This window comes from Ictidomys tridecemlineatus, chromosome 9 (assembly GCF_052094955.1).
Source record: "Ictidomys tridecemlineatus isolate mIctTri1 chromosome 9, mIctTri1.hap1, whole genome shotgun sequence".
NCBI lineage: Eukaryota > Metazoa > Chordata > Mammalia > Rodentia > Sciuridae > Ictidomys > Ictidomys tridecemlineatus.
The window spans coordinates 16171840-16188578 of NC_135485.1; the positions used below are offsets into that span (position 1 = coordinate 16171840).

The following is a 16739-nucleotide window of genomic DNA, read 5'->3' on the forward strand; positions in this document are numbered from 1 at the left end:
CACAGTCTTTCAAGGAGACTTAATCCGGAAAACGAGCCATTCTTCAGCTCAGATATTTTATTGTTGCTCAGAATCCTAAAAAATGACAAGAAAAATATAAGTTGTTTAGGATACACCATCAGTATCAAAGTAATTCCACCTGTTCAGTTTAAACTTACGAGGGAATTCTCAGAAATCATCTACTACACCCAGATGAACAAGAATAAGGGGGCTTCTGTGCCAAAATAACTCATTCATACATCTCATCACAGCTTAAGTCATTCCTGTCACACGTAACCAAAACCTGAAAATGAAAAGGGAGAAAAATCAACACCCAAGTAGCTCTAAGCTCGATATTAGGAGAGAAGATGGCATGTGCACTAACGCAGTCAATCCATACATGAAAGGTGCACATTTGTTTTAAAATTGGAAACTTGGCAGAAAAATGTACGCACAACATGTTATCAACAAAATATTGACCTTACAAAGAAATAAAGTACTTTCTGGATTTCATTTCTTTAATGCTGAATATTGTTTCTATTTCAACAACAAATGTGCTGTGCGTGATCCTGCTTTCCATCAGTGCTCAGCCACTCCCCCTGCAGGGCTGTCCTGAGAGAGACTAGGTGGACACCACCACCTCGCTTCCTCTCGGGGCTCTGGAACTTTATGCAACTTTTGCAGCCTGAGCATCAACACAGAGTGCTTGTGAAGAAGGTGAAAATGCGGAAGCTACCAGATTTGGGACAGTGGGGACATCAAGGTAAGGATAATGAATGAAAAAATCAAGTTGAGAGTCCAGATTCCATTAGCAGATGGCAGAGTCGCACTCTGAGCCCGTGCAATTTCTACTCCAAATCCCACGGTCTTCGACATGCGCCAGGGATGGTCAAGACACCACAGGCACTGGGGCAGAAATTCTTCATCACACTGGTGTCTCCTAACTCTCAGGAGTAGCCTCACAGCACTACGACACAACAGCCACGTGTGCACACAAAGGCACATGAGACTTCAGGTATTTGTTTTATTTTGTCTAAAAAATAGAGTTGGATTTTTTTTCATTTCGATTTTTTTTTCCTACTGAAACAAACAAAAGTGGCCAGGTGACATTTAATTTTTATTTAATAAAAACAGGATTAAAAAAAAAATCCCTGCCATGAGATTGCTATCCAGAGCTTTCTTGTGGGGTGACTAGGAATTCCTCAAGTGAACCCTACCTGTCATTCAAGTTATGTTGATCCCAGGGAACCCATGCCAGCTCTCTAAGAGTTCCCTCTTTCATAAAATGGGAAGAACAGAATCTGCCTCACAAACCCCAGAAAGTGGGTCAGAAGAAAACAGTACAACCCCAATGAGTAAGCTTCATATCTGGGCGCCTTGGTTTTAAGATACATCATTCCTCATTCCAGGGCTCATGGAGTCAAGGTGCATCTTGCAATCAAAGTATATTACTATGCGGTATTGTATCCCTCCCCAAAGCGGCTACTGAAGCAAGGATAAGGCTTCAAAAGCATTCCAACCAAAATACAGCAGGGGAGGAGGGCTGGGGAAGTATAATCAGCAGGTACCAAGTTACAGTTAAGACACAGCAAGAAGCTCTGGGGTACTGTTGCACAGTGTGGTGACTGCAGATAACAATTATGTACTGTATATTCCAAAAAGCCAGAAGAAAGGAATTTGAAAGTTTTTACTCAACAGAACTGATAAATGTTTACAGAGAAATTTTTTTAACCACATTTAAACACTATGCAACATACACATGTACTGAACAACAAATGGTACCCCATTAAATTCATACAACTTTTATGTCTTTGTGTATCTGTTAAAAAAAAATGTCTTAAATACAACAGCATTTTCTTTAATAGAAATGTCAAAGGTTTTTTTGTTTTATGGGGTTTTTTTCAAAAGAAAGGTTGGCCTGGGAAAAGCAAACTGAGACGCACAGCCACAATAGTCACTTGAGGAACAGGGTCTCTCAGCAGCCTGGAAGAGCATACCAAGTACCTCCACCTGTCTTCCTGGACAGGACTGACCCCAAGCTAACAGTCACCAAATGTGACAAAAGGTATATACAACTCCTTTTGGACAAACACTACCGTCTACCAAGGAGGTCAGGGACCAGAGAAAGAATTAAATTAATTATGATATAATTAAACGACAAAATTTTATGCATCCATAAAAATTAGTCTTTCAAAAAAGAAAATTTGGAGAAGAAAATTAAATTGATACCACTGATTGAAAAGAATGTATGCACACACACAATCAGTCACACATACACACACACACACCAGGAAGAAAATACATCAAAATGATCACTATCCTAGTGATGAGGTTTTCATTCACTTCCCCTTTATTCTTTACAATCTGGCAGTAACTTTTGAAATATCTAGAATGAGACTCTTATTTTCAAAATAATTTTCTCTTGATGATAAACATAAGAACCTTAATAACTAAGCACAGCTTGAAACTGAGCCAATTCTGAGTATATCTTAGAAATAAAATCTGAAACAACTACTTTACATTTTGAGATTGAAGAGTCACACTTACTAATTTATCCTTTAAAGAGTTCACATAGCGACTGACGCTGGCAACATAACAGGCACCAAGGGCGGTGCAGAAGACAGTGGCGCCTTTGAAGGCGGGGTTCTAACAGAGACCCCACTAGGACAAACCACTCCATCTGTGATAGTCACTCCACTCTTGTAGGAGGACTCCACCCTTAAGACAGAAATATATTAGACTAGAATGATTACCTAGAGCCCCAGCACCTTTTAACTTTCTATGATCATTCACGTTTTAACAAGCAAAGCAGCTGAGCTTCACTGGGACTGGGGATTTATACCCAATAACCAAAAACAAAGAAACAAAAAGAAAAGCACACAACTCCCCAGTTCGGTGACATCAGCATCCCATTTCTGGGTGAAGAATGGGACTCCAATATGGAAGTAGCTTGTAAAACAACTGTCAGGGTGGTTGGTGGTGACTGGACTGCATGTGCTGCGACTCAGTACTGCTTCCACAAAGGGACTGTCATGTGCTCAGCCATAAAGGCTGCAGTACAATAAATGATAGGTTTTATCGAGGAGAGTAAAAAGGAAGACATTTCATCACACTTAAAAAGTTATAACTGTAACCTCAAAAATATAGTTTACGACCTCAAGTTAATCTATTTAGTCTACACATTACCGAATGTGTTTAAGGATTTTGTGCAGGAAAACAGGATCTGTATGAATAAATCTACTCTGCAGACAGCTTTTATACTCAATTTTGAAACGAGGGACTGTGGAACTAGCAAAGGCATAATACCACATATCATTATCAACCTAAAACCCATTCATAATCAATATTTTTGCTGACATCTCTGAAACTTCAAACTTTCTAGGAGGTAACTAAATGAAAAATATAAAATTGACCAAAGTTATAAAGCTTGTCTAAACCACTTCTGTTCTACACTGACGACGACGATGTTAACGCCACATGATCTATACACAGTGAGCAGAGATGCTGTTCAGGCTCCACCTCTCGAACTCGGAGACCAGAGGGGAAGTCTGTCGTCCACTGCTACCATCTAACAGAGCATCAGGTTAGTACCATACATCACGTACACCGACTAGAAAGTGAAAAAAGGAGTAAGATTAGATGCAAATCTTTAAAAAAAAAAAACAAAAACATAATTTTATGGGACAAAAAAATAAAAATGAGATCTTAGGTATTCTTAGTTGCTTGCTATTCCAAGCCCCGGGATGGAATGAAACCTGGAAGGCTGTTACCAGAACCCACACTCTCCGTATGGTAGAAGTCACAAAACAACTTTTCCTTTTGAGGGGAATTTGAGATTAAATTTCAACAGCGTTAACCATTCGAATCAACATTAGGATTATAACTTGTGACACCGACTGCTAAAGGGAAAAACCAGACAAGTAATCACATAGGCTTATGGTAGCAGGTTGAATGGTTCCAGTGGGATGGACAGAGGTGGCCACCTCCCCCTACAAAGCTGACCTTATTTAGAAAGAGGCTGCTTCTAAACATCTGCAGACAGAAGTAAAATCTAGAGATGAGATCATCCAGGATCACAACTGGCCCTAAACCCAACGTGACAAATATCCTAGACAAGCAGGAGAGAAGACACAGAAGAGAAGGCTACGTCAAGATCAAGTCCAAAATGGGGACTCATAAAAACTGGAAAACACAAGGCGGGCAGAATCCAAAGTCATATTAGCTAAGGCTCTTGCAGAACTAAGGAAAGGAGTAAATATGTCAATGTACAGCTGGGCGCAGTGATGAAGGCCTGTAATCCCAGTGACTTGGGAGGCTAAGACGGGAGAATCACAAATTCAAGACTAGCCTCGGCAACCAAGGAGGCCCTGTCTCAAAATAAAAAATAAAAAGGGGCTGAAGATGTGTCTCAGTGGTAAAGCATCCCTGGGTTCAATCATTAGTACCGAAAGAAGTACATTTTTAAAACTATTTGCTATTCTAAATCCATAAGAAATGTTAAAAGATAAATGATAAATATATATAACTCCCATCAACAGCAAAGAAATAATTTTCCAAACATATAAAGAACTTTAAAAGAAATCAATTTAAAAAAATCCAATAGAAAATCTGGCAATGACCCTGAACAGATAGTTCAATAAAAGTAAACTAGGCCAGGCACACGGGCCTATTGTCCCAGCAACTCAGCAGGCTAAAGCCAAGAGAATCACGTGAGCCCAAGAGTTCAAGGCCAGCTTGGACAACTAAGGGTGACCCTGTCTCCTTAAAAATAAGTGAATAAGTAAATACCAAGAGATCACAATCATATGAAGAAATATAGTTCCTCAATCATGATGGAATACAAATAAAAATTAAAATAAGATGCCATAAACTGCTCATCAGAGGAAGAAAAAATGTGATCACATTTTATATTCCAAGACAAAACAGACACTGATATTTTGCTATGAATCAACACAATCACAAAGGAAGGTAAAAGTACCAATGCATATGATATTTGCTTTACTAATTCCTCTTCTATTAATTTATCCTAAACACCCACCTGCACTTGGGTAAAATATATTAACATGTTACTTATTTTATAATTACATATATTCATATAACAAAATTACCCACTGCACTACAGTTTGTAAAAATTAATGACTAAACATTTAGTTGAGTTTCAGAAATAGAAGATTTTATGGGGTTTTCTTCTAGTTATAAAATAGGATGTCCTTTGGGATCACATGCAGGCCCCACGGAGAAAGGCACAGGCAAGGAGAAGGACCTCCTAAGGGATTTACAGGAACATCAAGGCATGCACACTCATGTCAGAAGTTTCTGTCCCTTGACATTTCTGATTTGCTCAAATAATTCAAACTAGTAATCCAAATGGATACGTTAAGATTTTTTAACATATTTTTCTATATAATAAGTCTATAATATGCTACATCCTTTTCTAACAAGTGCAAAAAAAAAATGTAGAAATGTAGGCTAGGTTCTGAAAAGGTGAGTCACTAACCTCACTGGCACACATCCTAAATCTTTAGAGCCACTTGTAACAAGCTAAAATCAGGAAGTTAACTCCTCAAAAATGAATTGTTAGTGTTTTGCTTCATTTATCCCACTAATGAAACCATGGGACTCACAATGTTCTCAGGTTTCTGGTCCTCAGGTTTCTAGTCCAAGGGCGGCCCACATCCACCCCGCCACCTGTTTGTTTAGAACTGGTGACCTCTGCAACTGTGTTTTTACATTTTTAAATAGGTGAAAGAAAATCCAGAAAAATATTCTGGGACACATGAAAGTTGTATGAAATTCAAATTTCCAAGTCCTTAAGCACCCACTTGTAGAGTCTGCGTCTGCTTCACGCTACCAGGGCACAGCTGGGCAGCAGGCACAGAAGTACAGCTCTGTAGAGCCTACAGTATTTACAAACCGGCACTTAGCAGCACACTTTGCCTACTCCTGCTTTATTCCCTCCAGTTTATTCTGTCTTCAGGTAAATGCAAACCAAGTGCTAATTTCTAAATGAATTCTTCTCAGCAAGTAAGAATAAGAGAGTATCTAATGAATTTCAAAACTCCTCATCGACCTGAATAATTTTTATTATAAATTTACACTTCATTCCAGATGGTATTGGCAATCATATAATATTTTTTAAGTTATCAGTTGCTTTATTCACCAACATGTCCTTGTCTTGATTCGATACAAACTTTCATTCATTTTTACAGAAAAGCATCCTAGGTGGAAGGCTTTATTCCTGCATGTCGACAAGTATTCTGCCTTTGCTGGATCCAATTTGCTTGATCGGCCCTTCTAAAAAATTACCTGAAAAGTACTCTGAGGTGTCTGCGTACCCACCCTGTCTCTCGTGGCAAGGCGAGATCCCCAAACGGCAGAGCTCTTTTCCAATGTGACCATCGCTGTACCCCCACAAAAATAAACATGCTGGTGAACACCTGAGGGTCCTCGTGTAGCCACTCCTCCTTGTGCAGAAGTACTCACTCGTCCTTCACAAGAACTCTGGGACAAAGGCATGATTATTTTCTCTAAAACAATAACAAAACTTTCCATAACCAGAGAAGTTAGGTGACTTGCCCAGGTTCCCAGAATTACAATTCCAAGGGTACCTGGCACATAGTGAATGGTCTGTGGCCTGCGGAGTTGTGTTATTTGGGACCATCTTTCACAAAAGCACAGCACTGGGCTGACAGCCCCCAGCGGCAGGTGTCTGGAGGATCTGCCTCCATTTTAAATTTCCAAGCAGAAGCCACAGACTTTGCGGCTGGAGCCACCATGGGAACAGAGTCTCCACATCTGCCCAGTGCAGATATCGCGGGGGCCTTCTCCACACAGTGCTTCTGATTGGGCTGGCCCAACTTTCTCACAGTTGCATGGGGGTCTGAGGCCTCTCCAACCGCTCTGCCCCTCCTTCCCCTCTGCTTTCACAGATGCTAGACCTGCACCCCAGTACGAAGGCTGCCATTCCTACTTTTATTTCCTCTCCTTTATTTTTTAGCTCATTTTCCCCAGTAAATATCTTGCACTCTGTCTCTATCCTGACCAAGTTCCCAGAGGATCCAACAACAAGGTGCTCACAACATCTGTTCAATAAATTAATGGAATAGAAAATGTGGCTGGGTTTAAGATTCTATGTTCAAAGATCCCTCCCGGAGGATGGATGACCCAGCATCTGTAACTTATTGGCCTCCAGTGGTACAGAGGAGAAGTATGAATCCCAGGCCACTCTCCTCCCTTCCTCTCTCCACGGCTATGGGGCTTTCTTTGAAAATCTACCAAAACATGTCTCATTCTCTTTCTTTTAATAGTGCAATAAAAGTGTCCTGAGATACTTTTTCCACAGCCCTTCTAAGATTAGGACCATCTTAAAATTGATGCCAAAAGAAATGTCCAGCTGTCAGAAAAAGCAAGAAGTTGTGAATTTATCAGCAGCTGTCCTTGGGGGCATACACAGACTGGCTGCATTTTAAGTTCGGATCCTTAATTATGGCTTAATGTGTATACATTAAGGTTTCACTCTGATATAGCATCGCAATAAAAAGCTGCGTCATAGAAGATTGCATACTGTAAGCTGGTCAGTGTAATTAAAGGCAGAGAAATGTTAGGTCTCTCAGAATTTAACATCTGGGGTGATGAGGGGAGGATCCAGTATTATCACTGAAGCAGCGCGCATCTCTCCTTGGGTTCCCAGGTAACTTGCCTATAAGAAAAACACTTAAACCACTCATGATGTGTGATTAATCAAATGTGGGGGGGGGCACTCATGAAATAACCAAGTTAAAAAAATGCAAACAAAACCTTAATATGCTTCAGAGCCATGGAAATTATAGTATCATGACTAAAGATGCAAATAAAAAGTCAAGATCATTTTTAAAACAAAGCCCTGTAGGATCATGATGCATGCAACATACTTGGAAATGATTTCAAATCTTCAGCAAGTGTAGGTCAGAAAAGACAACTGATCAAGGGGTAAAATGTTAGTAACAGAAAAATCAGATAAATCTGGATAGAAAAATAAACTAAGGAGGTTCTGTACCCATCGTTTGCATTCTTTTAACTTTCACGTAAGTTTGAAATTATTTTCAAAACACAACTGGAAAAGGCTTTGTGTTCAAATGATACTGCGCAGATCATGAATGGCTAAGTGACTCCTAAGAGCTCTAAATCAGAGGCCAGGGGGTGGACAGAGGGCTTGGAGAAGTGGCACTTCATGGTGTGGGAAAAAGAAATCCACACTTTTAGAGAAACCAGCTCTTAAGAGTAATGATGGTCTCCGGCTCCCTGATGGCATCTGAGAAGCCGAGAATGCCTCAGCCTGCCTTTCCGGCTCCATCTGCTCTTCAGCTGATACTCTGTCTCTTAGATCTAGGCTCCACATTTCTTAATTCTGCTTCATAATTCTCGTCTTAATCCTTTTGCTTTGAATTTTCAAATAAATCCTCTGCTCAATTTTCCAGACCACTAATTTTCTAAGTCCTGAGCTGTTTCCATTCTGCCCTCATCCCAGGCACTGACCCCCAGCGGGAGCTTTTTAACATTTCAATCGGATGGCTAACTTCTAAGACCTCCTCTCTCGGCCTTCCCACGTACCCTTCCTGCCTCGGGGCTCTGCGATTCTCTGGGATCTGAGACGATGAATCAGAAATTTCCTGTTAATTTTTGTCTTTCCGCTGACCTCCCCTAACACTGCCTCATTCTGTTGATTTCTTCTCAGATGACTAAGAATCCTTCTTGGTTGTTTGCTGCTGTTTACAAATGTGGGAGCTGGACTGATCCCTATTGGTGGCTACAGAGGGTTTCCTCAGCACATGTGAACGGACGGAGCAGTCGTGAACCTCTATGCCAAGGTTCAGCATCCTCATAACCCCGGAGATGGAGACACGGAGACACTGGGAGACTTACAAGTTCTTCCTGTGACAGTCATCCACTGTGGTCCAGCTTGGCAAACCACCCGGTTTATTTAAAACTACGCTAAATGGCTTTGTTGCAGAAGCAACCTTGACCACCAGCCCTGCTGAGCCACTGGGGCAGCAGAAGGAGCAGCTGTTTCAAGGTTATTAACTCCTGGCCGAGCACTCTCATTACCCAATTTTGTTGCCACTCCCTATAGTTTTGATTCTTGGGACTCTTCCAGGATGCTGTTAAGAAAATTCATTTTTATACTTATTCCTGCTTTTGTCTCTCCTGGGCTGTAAGCCTTTCGCTGCCCAGTTTCACCATCAATCTGATCCCATCTGCTTTATTTATTCCACAGCGTCCCCAATGCTTCTGGGCCGATGCAGCCCTTCTCTCATTTTTCAGCCCCGTTATGGGTCTGTTCATATTTTTATGTTTCTTCTATCATTTTCGACAGAATTTTGGAAGGAAAGGAGAAAAAATAAACAAACGTGGCTCAATAGATGTTCACTGAGGGGGTCGTAAATGGGTCATTCCCTAAAATAAGAGGTCTCCTTCCTCTCCTAGGTATATTAAATGACTGGGGTGGGGGAGGCTTGGTTTCTGGCCCATTTCTTCCCCTTTAGGTAGAGCAGCAAACCTTTCCCCTTACAAATACGTGATGACAAGAAGAAACCCAGTCATCTTTCCCTTTTTATCCCAAGGGTGCCTGTTAAAACAGGGCCAGGTGTTCAGGTGTTCACAGACACTATCCTGCGCATCTCTATCCAACAAAGGCAAAGGGTGCAGGGCACTGGGACCGGCTGGGAAGGAACACAGGGTTCTGCTCCCGCCTGGAGAGTCCAACCACTTTCCTTGTTTGGGGGTCACTTTTTCAGTCCCTGCCCTCCCCCAGGAATAACTAAGTATGAAAACACCATGATGAAGGGCACAGACGGGAACACAAAACTAAAACACCTGAATTTGAAACTTCTCTTTCTTTTTGGCACTGGGGACTGACCCATGTCCTCACCTTGCACGATGACACAAGCAATCGACCACTGGGCTATATACTCAAAGCACCCCCGCTACTCCCCCACCTTTTTTTTTTTTTTTTTTTTTTTTTTTGGAGACAGGGCCTTGCTAAATTGCCAAGGCTGGCTTTGACCTTAAGATCCTACTGCCTCAGCCTCCTGAACAGCTGGGATAGCAGGCATCTGCCACCCTGAGCCCCCTGAACTTGATTTTGTAACAACCAGTGTCTGGCTTCAGGATCTGGATAAGGTCCTTAATCTCTCAGTCACTGGATGCCTATCTGTCAATCACCCAGGCATTTCTAGGAGAAAAAGGAAAGGCTTTTTGTGAATAGTATGCACTTGTGTGGTGAAGCACTAAATGCAGGCCCCTAAGCAACTGCTCAACATCACAACTAGGAAATCTCAGGATGGATCAGGAGACATTTCCATTCCAACAGGGCCTGGACACTGTGCTGCCTTTCACAAGGTCAACCGCACCTGCTCCTTCATGCTAGTCTCTCCCAGCTAATACACAGCTGATGTTCACGAACTTATAACATTTTGAGACATTATGGACATTAACAAAACAGGTGATATCCAATAACAGATTAGGACGAGGGCGCACACACATCTGACTCTTTAGAAACCATCATTTTCACAGCAAGAGAGCCACAGAGCAGAGAGTTTGGAGAAACAGGAGCAATGCACACACATTCAGAAAGCACCACCTGCTGGATCAAACCATCCTACATTGCTCAAATTTGCTTAGTTCAATATTTCTTAAAATTACTTAACCAAGAAACGTTCTTCAGGGATAACAATGCAACGACCTGCCAAACCCAGTTTGCAAAAAGCTGAATCAGAGTGGTCAGCTGCCCTGAGAAGCAAGATGTGTGGTGGGTAAAACAGCCACCTGAACCTGAATCCAGAGATGTCACCTAGCACCCACATAACCGGTCAAGTGGCCCCTTCTCTGACCTTCAGCGTAAGAATCTACAAACAGGAATAGTAATCATGCTCATTTCCTTAGAGCAGAAGTCAACAAACTCTGGTCCACAACCTGTTTTCATAAATAAAGTTTATTTATAAACACAGTTGTGGTTACTCACTTATGAATTATTTTATGGATGCTTTCACAAACATAGTTTATATGCAACTTCAACAAAAACTATGTCCTACACACTTAAAATATTTACTCTCTGGACCCTTACAAAATTTTCTCGCCCCTGGTGCAGAGTATGGGTTCTCTAATTGCACATCAAAATCATTTATGGAATTTTAAAAACAAATTACATTTTTTTAAAAAAATCTCACTCCAGTCAGAATGGCAGCTATTAAGAATACAAACAACAATAAGTGTTGGCAAGGATGTGGGGAAAAAGGCACACTCATACATTGCTGGAGGGGCCTGCAAATTGGTGTAACCAATATGGAAAGCAGTATGGAGAATCCTTGGAAAACTGGGAATAGAACCACCATTTGACCCAGCTATCCCACTCCTTGGTCTATACTCAAAGAACTTAAAAACAGCATACTACAGGGACACAGCAACATCAATGTTTACTGCACTATAATTCACAATAGTTAAACTGTGGAACCAACCTAGTTACCCTTTAGTAGAAGAATAGATAAAGAAAATGTGGTATATATACACACTGGAATATTATTCAGCATTAAAAGAGAATAAAATCATGGCATTTGCAGGTAAATGGATGGAGCTGGAGAATATAACACTAAGTGAAATTAGCCAATCCCCCCCAAAAAAAAATTCTGAATGATTTCTCTGATTTAAGGATGTTGATTCATAATATGCCGTGGGGGTGGGGGAGGATTAAATGAAACTCTAGATAGAGTAAAGGGGAAAAGCGGACAGAGGGGAAGGGAGGGGACATGGGGTAGGAAAGATGGTAGAATGTGATCATCATTACCCAAGTACATGTACAAAGACACGAATGGTGTGACTCTACTTTGTGTATGACCAAAGATGGGAAAAACTGTACTCTATATGTGTAAATTGTAATGCATTATGTCACATATAACAAATTAAAATTTAAATATATATTTAATTGTAGATGAACATGATATCTTTATTTTTTTATGTGGTGATGAGAACTGAACCCAGTGCCTCTCATGTGCTAGGCAAATGCTCTACCATTGAGCCACAACCCCAGCCCCAAATTACTAAAGCCTGCAATAATTAACTCAAAATCTTAGATGGGGATCTGACATCATTCAACTGTCCAGGTGGGTTTTGCCAGCACCAGCATCTCCAGCCTCGAGGGGCTGAAGCACCCATTCGCCAAGGGCAGCAAGAGGTCTAACCCAGTGGAGTGTGATCAGGGCCATGGTGACACACGGAATCATAACTGCTTCCCAGGCCCCAGAAGCCGGAGAAAAACAAGGGTACGATCAAGAGGGTGGCTTCGAATGACATGGAACTATCAAAAGAGGACAAAAGAAAATGCTACACAAACATAAGGACAGAGAGATGAATCATCCTCAGAAGACTAAAGGTTAACACAATTATGGAAAAACAATATTTAACCTTTTTAATGCAAAAGAAAAGAATTACTAAGAACAAATCATAAAGAAACCTGGAACATATGCAAATGATAGAAATTCTTGGGTTGGGGGGAAAAGAAGGGTGGCAATAATTAAAGAAATAAAAGGACATCTCTGCAGAAAAGACAGATTATCAGGGGACTGGGGGCAAGAGAGAATGGAGAGTCAGTATTTAATGAGCAGAGTTTTATGATGAGGATGACAGAAACTTTGGGTAGATGGTGCCTGTATTCACACACTCAGCAAATGACTTGAGTACCACTAAATTGTACATTTACAAGTTAGGGTAACAAATATGTATATTTTACCACAATAGAAAAGTAATATAGCCTGGGGTGGTGACACACCTGTAATCTCAGCACTGAGGCAGAAGGATCATAAGTTTGAGGCCAGCCTCATCAACTTAGTGAGAGCCTGTCTCAAAAATTAAACAAAATTTAAAAATAATAACCAAACTGGGGAGGTGTCTTAATGGTAAAGTGCCCCTGGGTTCAATACCCAGTACGAAAACATAAAATAAAAAATAATGTATAACAAACCTATGAACGTAAATTTTTAAAAAAAGAAATATTTTTTAAGTTTGGAGAAAGACTCCCAAGAACTAATTATGTGCCAGGCAAACTGATAAAACGTTGTGCATCAGGCATATGCTAGTAAAATTTCTGAATTTCATAACAAAGTTTCCAAACAGACATAAACACTTGTGGGTATTTTTATTACTTGTTTTTTAAAATCTCTGCTACCGATTTGGCAAACTGGGAAGAACTCAAGAAACAGAACTTAGTTTGCTCTCTCAAAGCTCTAAACTATGCCAGGACCAACTTCAAACTGTGCAGGGCGAACAATTATTTAAAATGAGATAGCAAGCCAAAGACGCCAACAGGCAACATACTATTATAGTCAAGAGATGAAAAGGAGGTGCCATTAATAATTACCCAAGGAAAACAGACATCACCTGGATATATGGCCACCCTCAACTCCTCAAGGCACTCATTAAATAACCCTTCAATTTCCCAGCCATTTTTAACAAAGGCCTGACATTTTAAAAATAAACAAACATGCCAGGTGCAGTGGTAGACATCCAGCAACTCACGATTCTGAGGCAGGAGGATGGCAAGTTCCAGGCTAGTCTCCACGACTTATCTTATGGAGACCCTGCCTCAAAATATGCCTCAAAATAAAAAATATATATATATAAATAAAAATGGCTGGGCTATACCTCAGGAGTAGAGTGCCCCTGGGTTCAGTCCCCAATACCATAATCAGTCAATCAATCAACACCTCTTTTTCCCCCTTTGGATCCTTGAGCAGTTTCATAAATAAAAGGAAATAATCTGTTTTTCCATTTTAACATTTAACACAATGAGTTTACATGAAATTAAACAGCATTTGGTTGAGTAAGAAAAGCTGAAGTGTTTCTGTCATGTTACACTAGATAACTTTCAAAAAGCCTAAGAAAATGAAAGGTTATTTAGTAAACAATACTTCATTTTATCTTAAGAACATTAGTTCCATGGGAAAAAGAAGACCATTTTTCAAGGTGTTCATACAGCATACAGAACCCAGACACTAAGTATCTACGAATATAATAAAAGCAAGTTTATTTGGCAGCTTAATCAAATACTGAGGTTCTTAAGGAGTTTGAGTCTTTTACTTCTCAGCTGACTTTCTTTAGGATGCACCAATGACTCATTAATTCAGACACACTTAGGTAACTAGTGTGTGCTGGAAGTGACACCCAGGGCACAGAAACAGACTTCCAGGACTAACCTTAGACTTGAATCTAAGAGGTGAGTTCTACTAGATACCAAAGAAGCATGTGTTACTGGCACAAAGGGAAGGCAGAGTTTAAAAGCAGGTGAGAAGATTGGAGAAAATTTCTGAACTATGCTGGGAGGAAAAAAAGTAGAAATTTAAAGGGCAGTCGAGGAAGAGGAAAATCCTTGTATTTGAGATAACCTGGCAAAGGTCTGCATTCATTCTCTATTACTATGTAACAAATTACCACAAACTTAGCTCCCTATTCGCTGGCTCATAAATCCAGGCATGGAGTGAATGGGTTCTCCGGTCATGGACAACACAAACACCTGGACAGCCACACACAGGCACAGGCAGGCCGTGCTCTAGGGTCTAGCAGAAAACATCCAGGAAGAAACCTGAAAAATTATGTAGGTGCCATCAGAGAGCCTTCCGGCCTCTCCTGAGAGCAGAAGCACAGGTCCGTGTATCAATCAGAAACTTCTTGTTTAAAATGCAAGGCTGTTAAAATTCATAAGGGGAGTTCAAAACTCTGCAACAGAGGTCAAGAACTTTCTGACAGGCCTGCTATTTCCAACTTGGGAGGCCAAAAGGCAAGACCTAGAATATGGAGATATGGATGGAACAAGACAGAAAACAAACATTCACCATTTATTGACAAGATTCAAAAGACAATACTACTAGAGTATCATTTTCAGTAACACTTGGTAAAGATGCCCTCCTCAAACACACTTAGGTCGGGTTCCTCAAAGCCCTCTTCTTAAGGGGGTCCCAACCTTGAGCTTCTCAATCTGTATTTAATTTAGAGTCTAGTTTTAGCAAGAATCCTGCTAACTTAGAATCCTCCCACTCTGGATTCCTGATTGCCTTCCATATTTGATCAAATTCTTCACCCCGCCCCCCAACCAGCACTCCCAACATCCTCAGGGGATGTCTGATCACACTTGCCTGCCTTCAGCAAGAATCCAGTTGGGTTTAGCAAGAATCTCCCTGCCCCTTTGCAACTTCCCATCCACTGACCCTCCCACCTACAACCTCTCTAGCTATCAGGCCCCCTTGTTCTATTTGGGGTTGAGCCCAATCTGTCTCCTTTATGCCAAGTCCTGACATCTGACATAAGATCATCTCTACTGTTTTAACAAGGGTCATGATCATGATCATTTTTTCTACAGCATACCGGTTAACTAATGAGAAAAATGGATTTCTTTTTGTTGAGGGAAAGGGAAGATAAAATTTCAGTTAATTGAAGTTACTGCTCTGCAAATCAATCTCAAATGTAAAAATCCATTCTTAGCTGGCCACAGGCTGTACAAGAACAGGCAGAGCAATAGTTTGTTGACCCTTGCTCTTGAGAATGTACAGCTCTCAATGAGGAAATAAAACTTGCTAAGAAAGCCTAACGCACATATCCCTCCAAGGCACTTCCGACACCACAGCTCTGCAGTACCCAAGAAAGCACATTTGGTGTGTGTGGAGAAAATGCAGGAATGCAGGATTAGCCTCATACGAAAAGCCATATTAAAGAAGAAAGCCTACTCCATCTCCCCCTTTTGCTACCTCTTATTTCCTTGAGCCTACTTCCATTATAAAAAAAAAAGGGAGAATAATGAAAATAGGCAAATCCTAACAACAGAAATTTATCAGGTGCATGACTCTAAGCCTAGCTAGAGCTTTTAAGATGTTAAATTAAGTTTGGTCCAAACTTGCCTCTGTACTTAGATGATAAAGTCTAACGCAAAGCAGCCCTTGAGTTTAACTCAATTTGAGTTTAACTCAAATACAGCCCATAGAAAACTGTAACCTAGCTTGATATGCAAACAAACTGTAATCTAACCTAAGAGTATATAATATGCTTATAACCAAGCAAATGAGTGTCAGCCAATCAGGCAACTGAAAGCAGACAAATCATGATCAAATGAGTCAACTGTCAAATAGAGCCAATCAGGCTGTTTCTGTATATCACTTCCTTTTCCCTGGTTAAAAATATGATCTGCACATGTGATAAGGTCTGACATTCTGAACCATCTTCAGTCCCCAGTGCTTCCCAGTCCAGCTCTAGCACTTTTTCTTGCAAAAATAAATTTTAATGTAAAGTTAAATCATCTTTATTAAAGTCAAATCATCTTTGCTTTAAAAAAAAAAAAAAGAATTCAGTTTAATACAGTGGTTTTTTTTCTTAGTACCGGGATTGAACAAATAGCACTCTATCACTGAGGTACATCCCCAGCCCTTTTTATTTTCTATCTTGAGATAGGGTCTCCCTAAATTGCTTAGGGCCTCACTAAGTTGCTGAGGCTGGACTCGAACTTGTTATCCTCCAGCCTCAGCCTCCCAAGCCACTGGGATGACAAGAGTACAGCACCACACCTGGCTAATACAGTGATTTTTAAATCTGACTTCAGCCCACAGTTTTCCTCAAAGAACTCAAGGTATACAAATCATAGACAAGGGTATGCAATAACATACAAATTGAATATCATGCATTCAGTATTCAGTTACAAAGCTTTATTGCATGGCAACTATATGATACAATTAAATATGCCAGAGAGC

General features: G+C 40.6%; 1 protein-coding gene across 3 annotated transcripts in view; it reads right to left on the bottom strand.

The window, feature by feature from the left end:
* The window catches only part of Adgra3 (adhesion G protein-coupled receptor A3), a 107364-nt gene that overhangs the window by 74366 nt on the left and 16259 nt on the right, over positions 1–16739 (bottom strand). For all 3 annotated transcript variants that reach the window (XM_078021136.1, XM_078021135.1, XM_005318923.3), the window contains exon 2: positions 4–75. Coding sequence is in view for 2 of the 3 variants with exons in the window: in XM_078021135.1 (XP_077877261.1) it covers positions 4–75 (72 nt within the window). In the remaining variant the exon portion in view is untranslated. The remainder of the gene's footprint in view (positions 1–3; positions 76–16739) is intronic.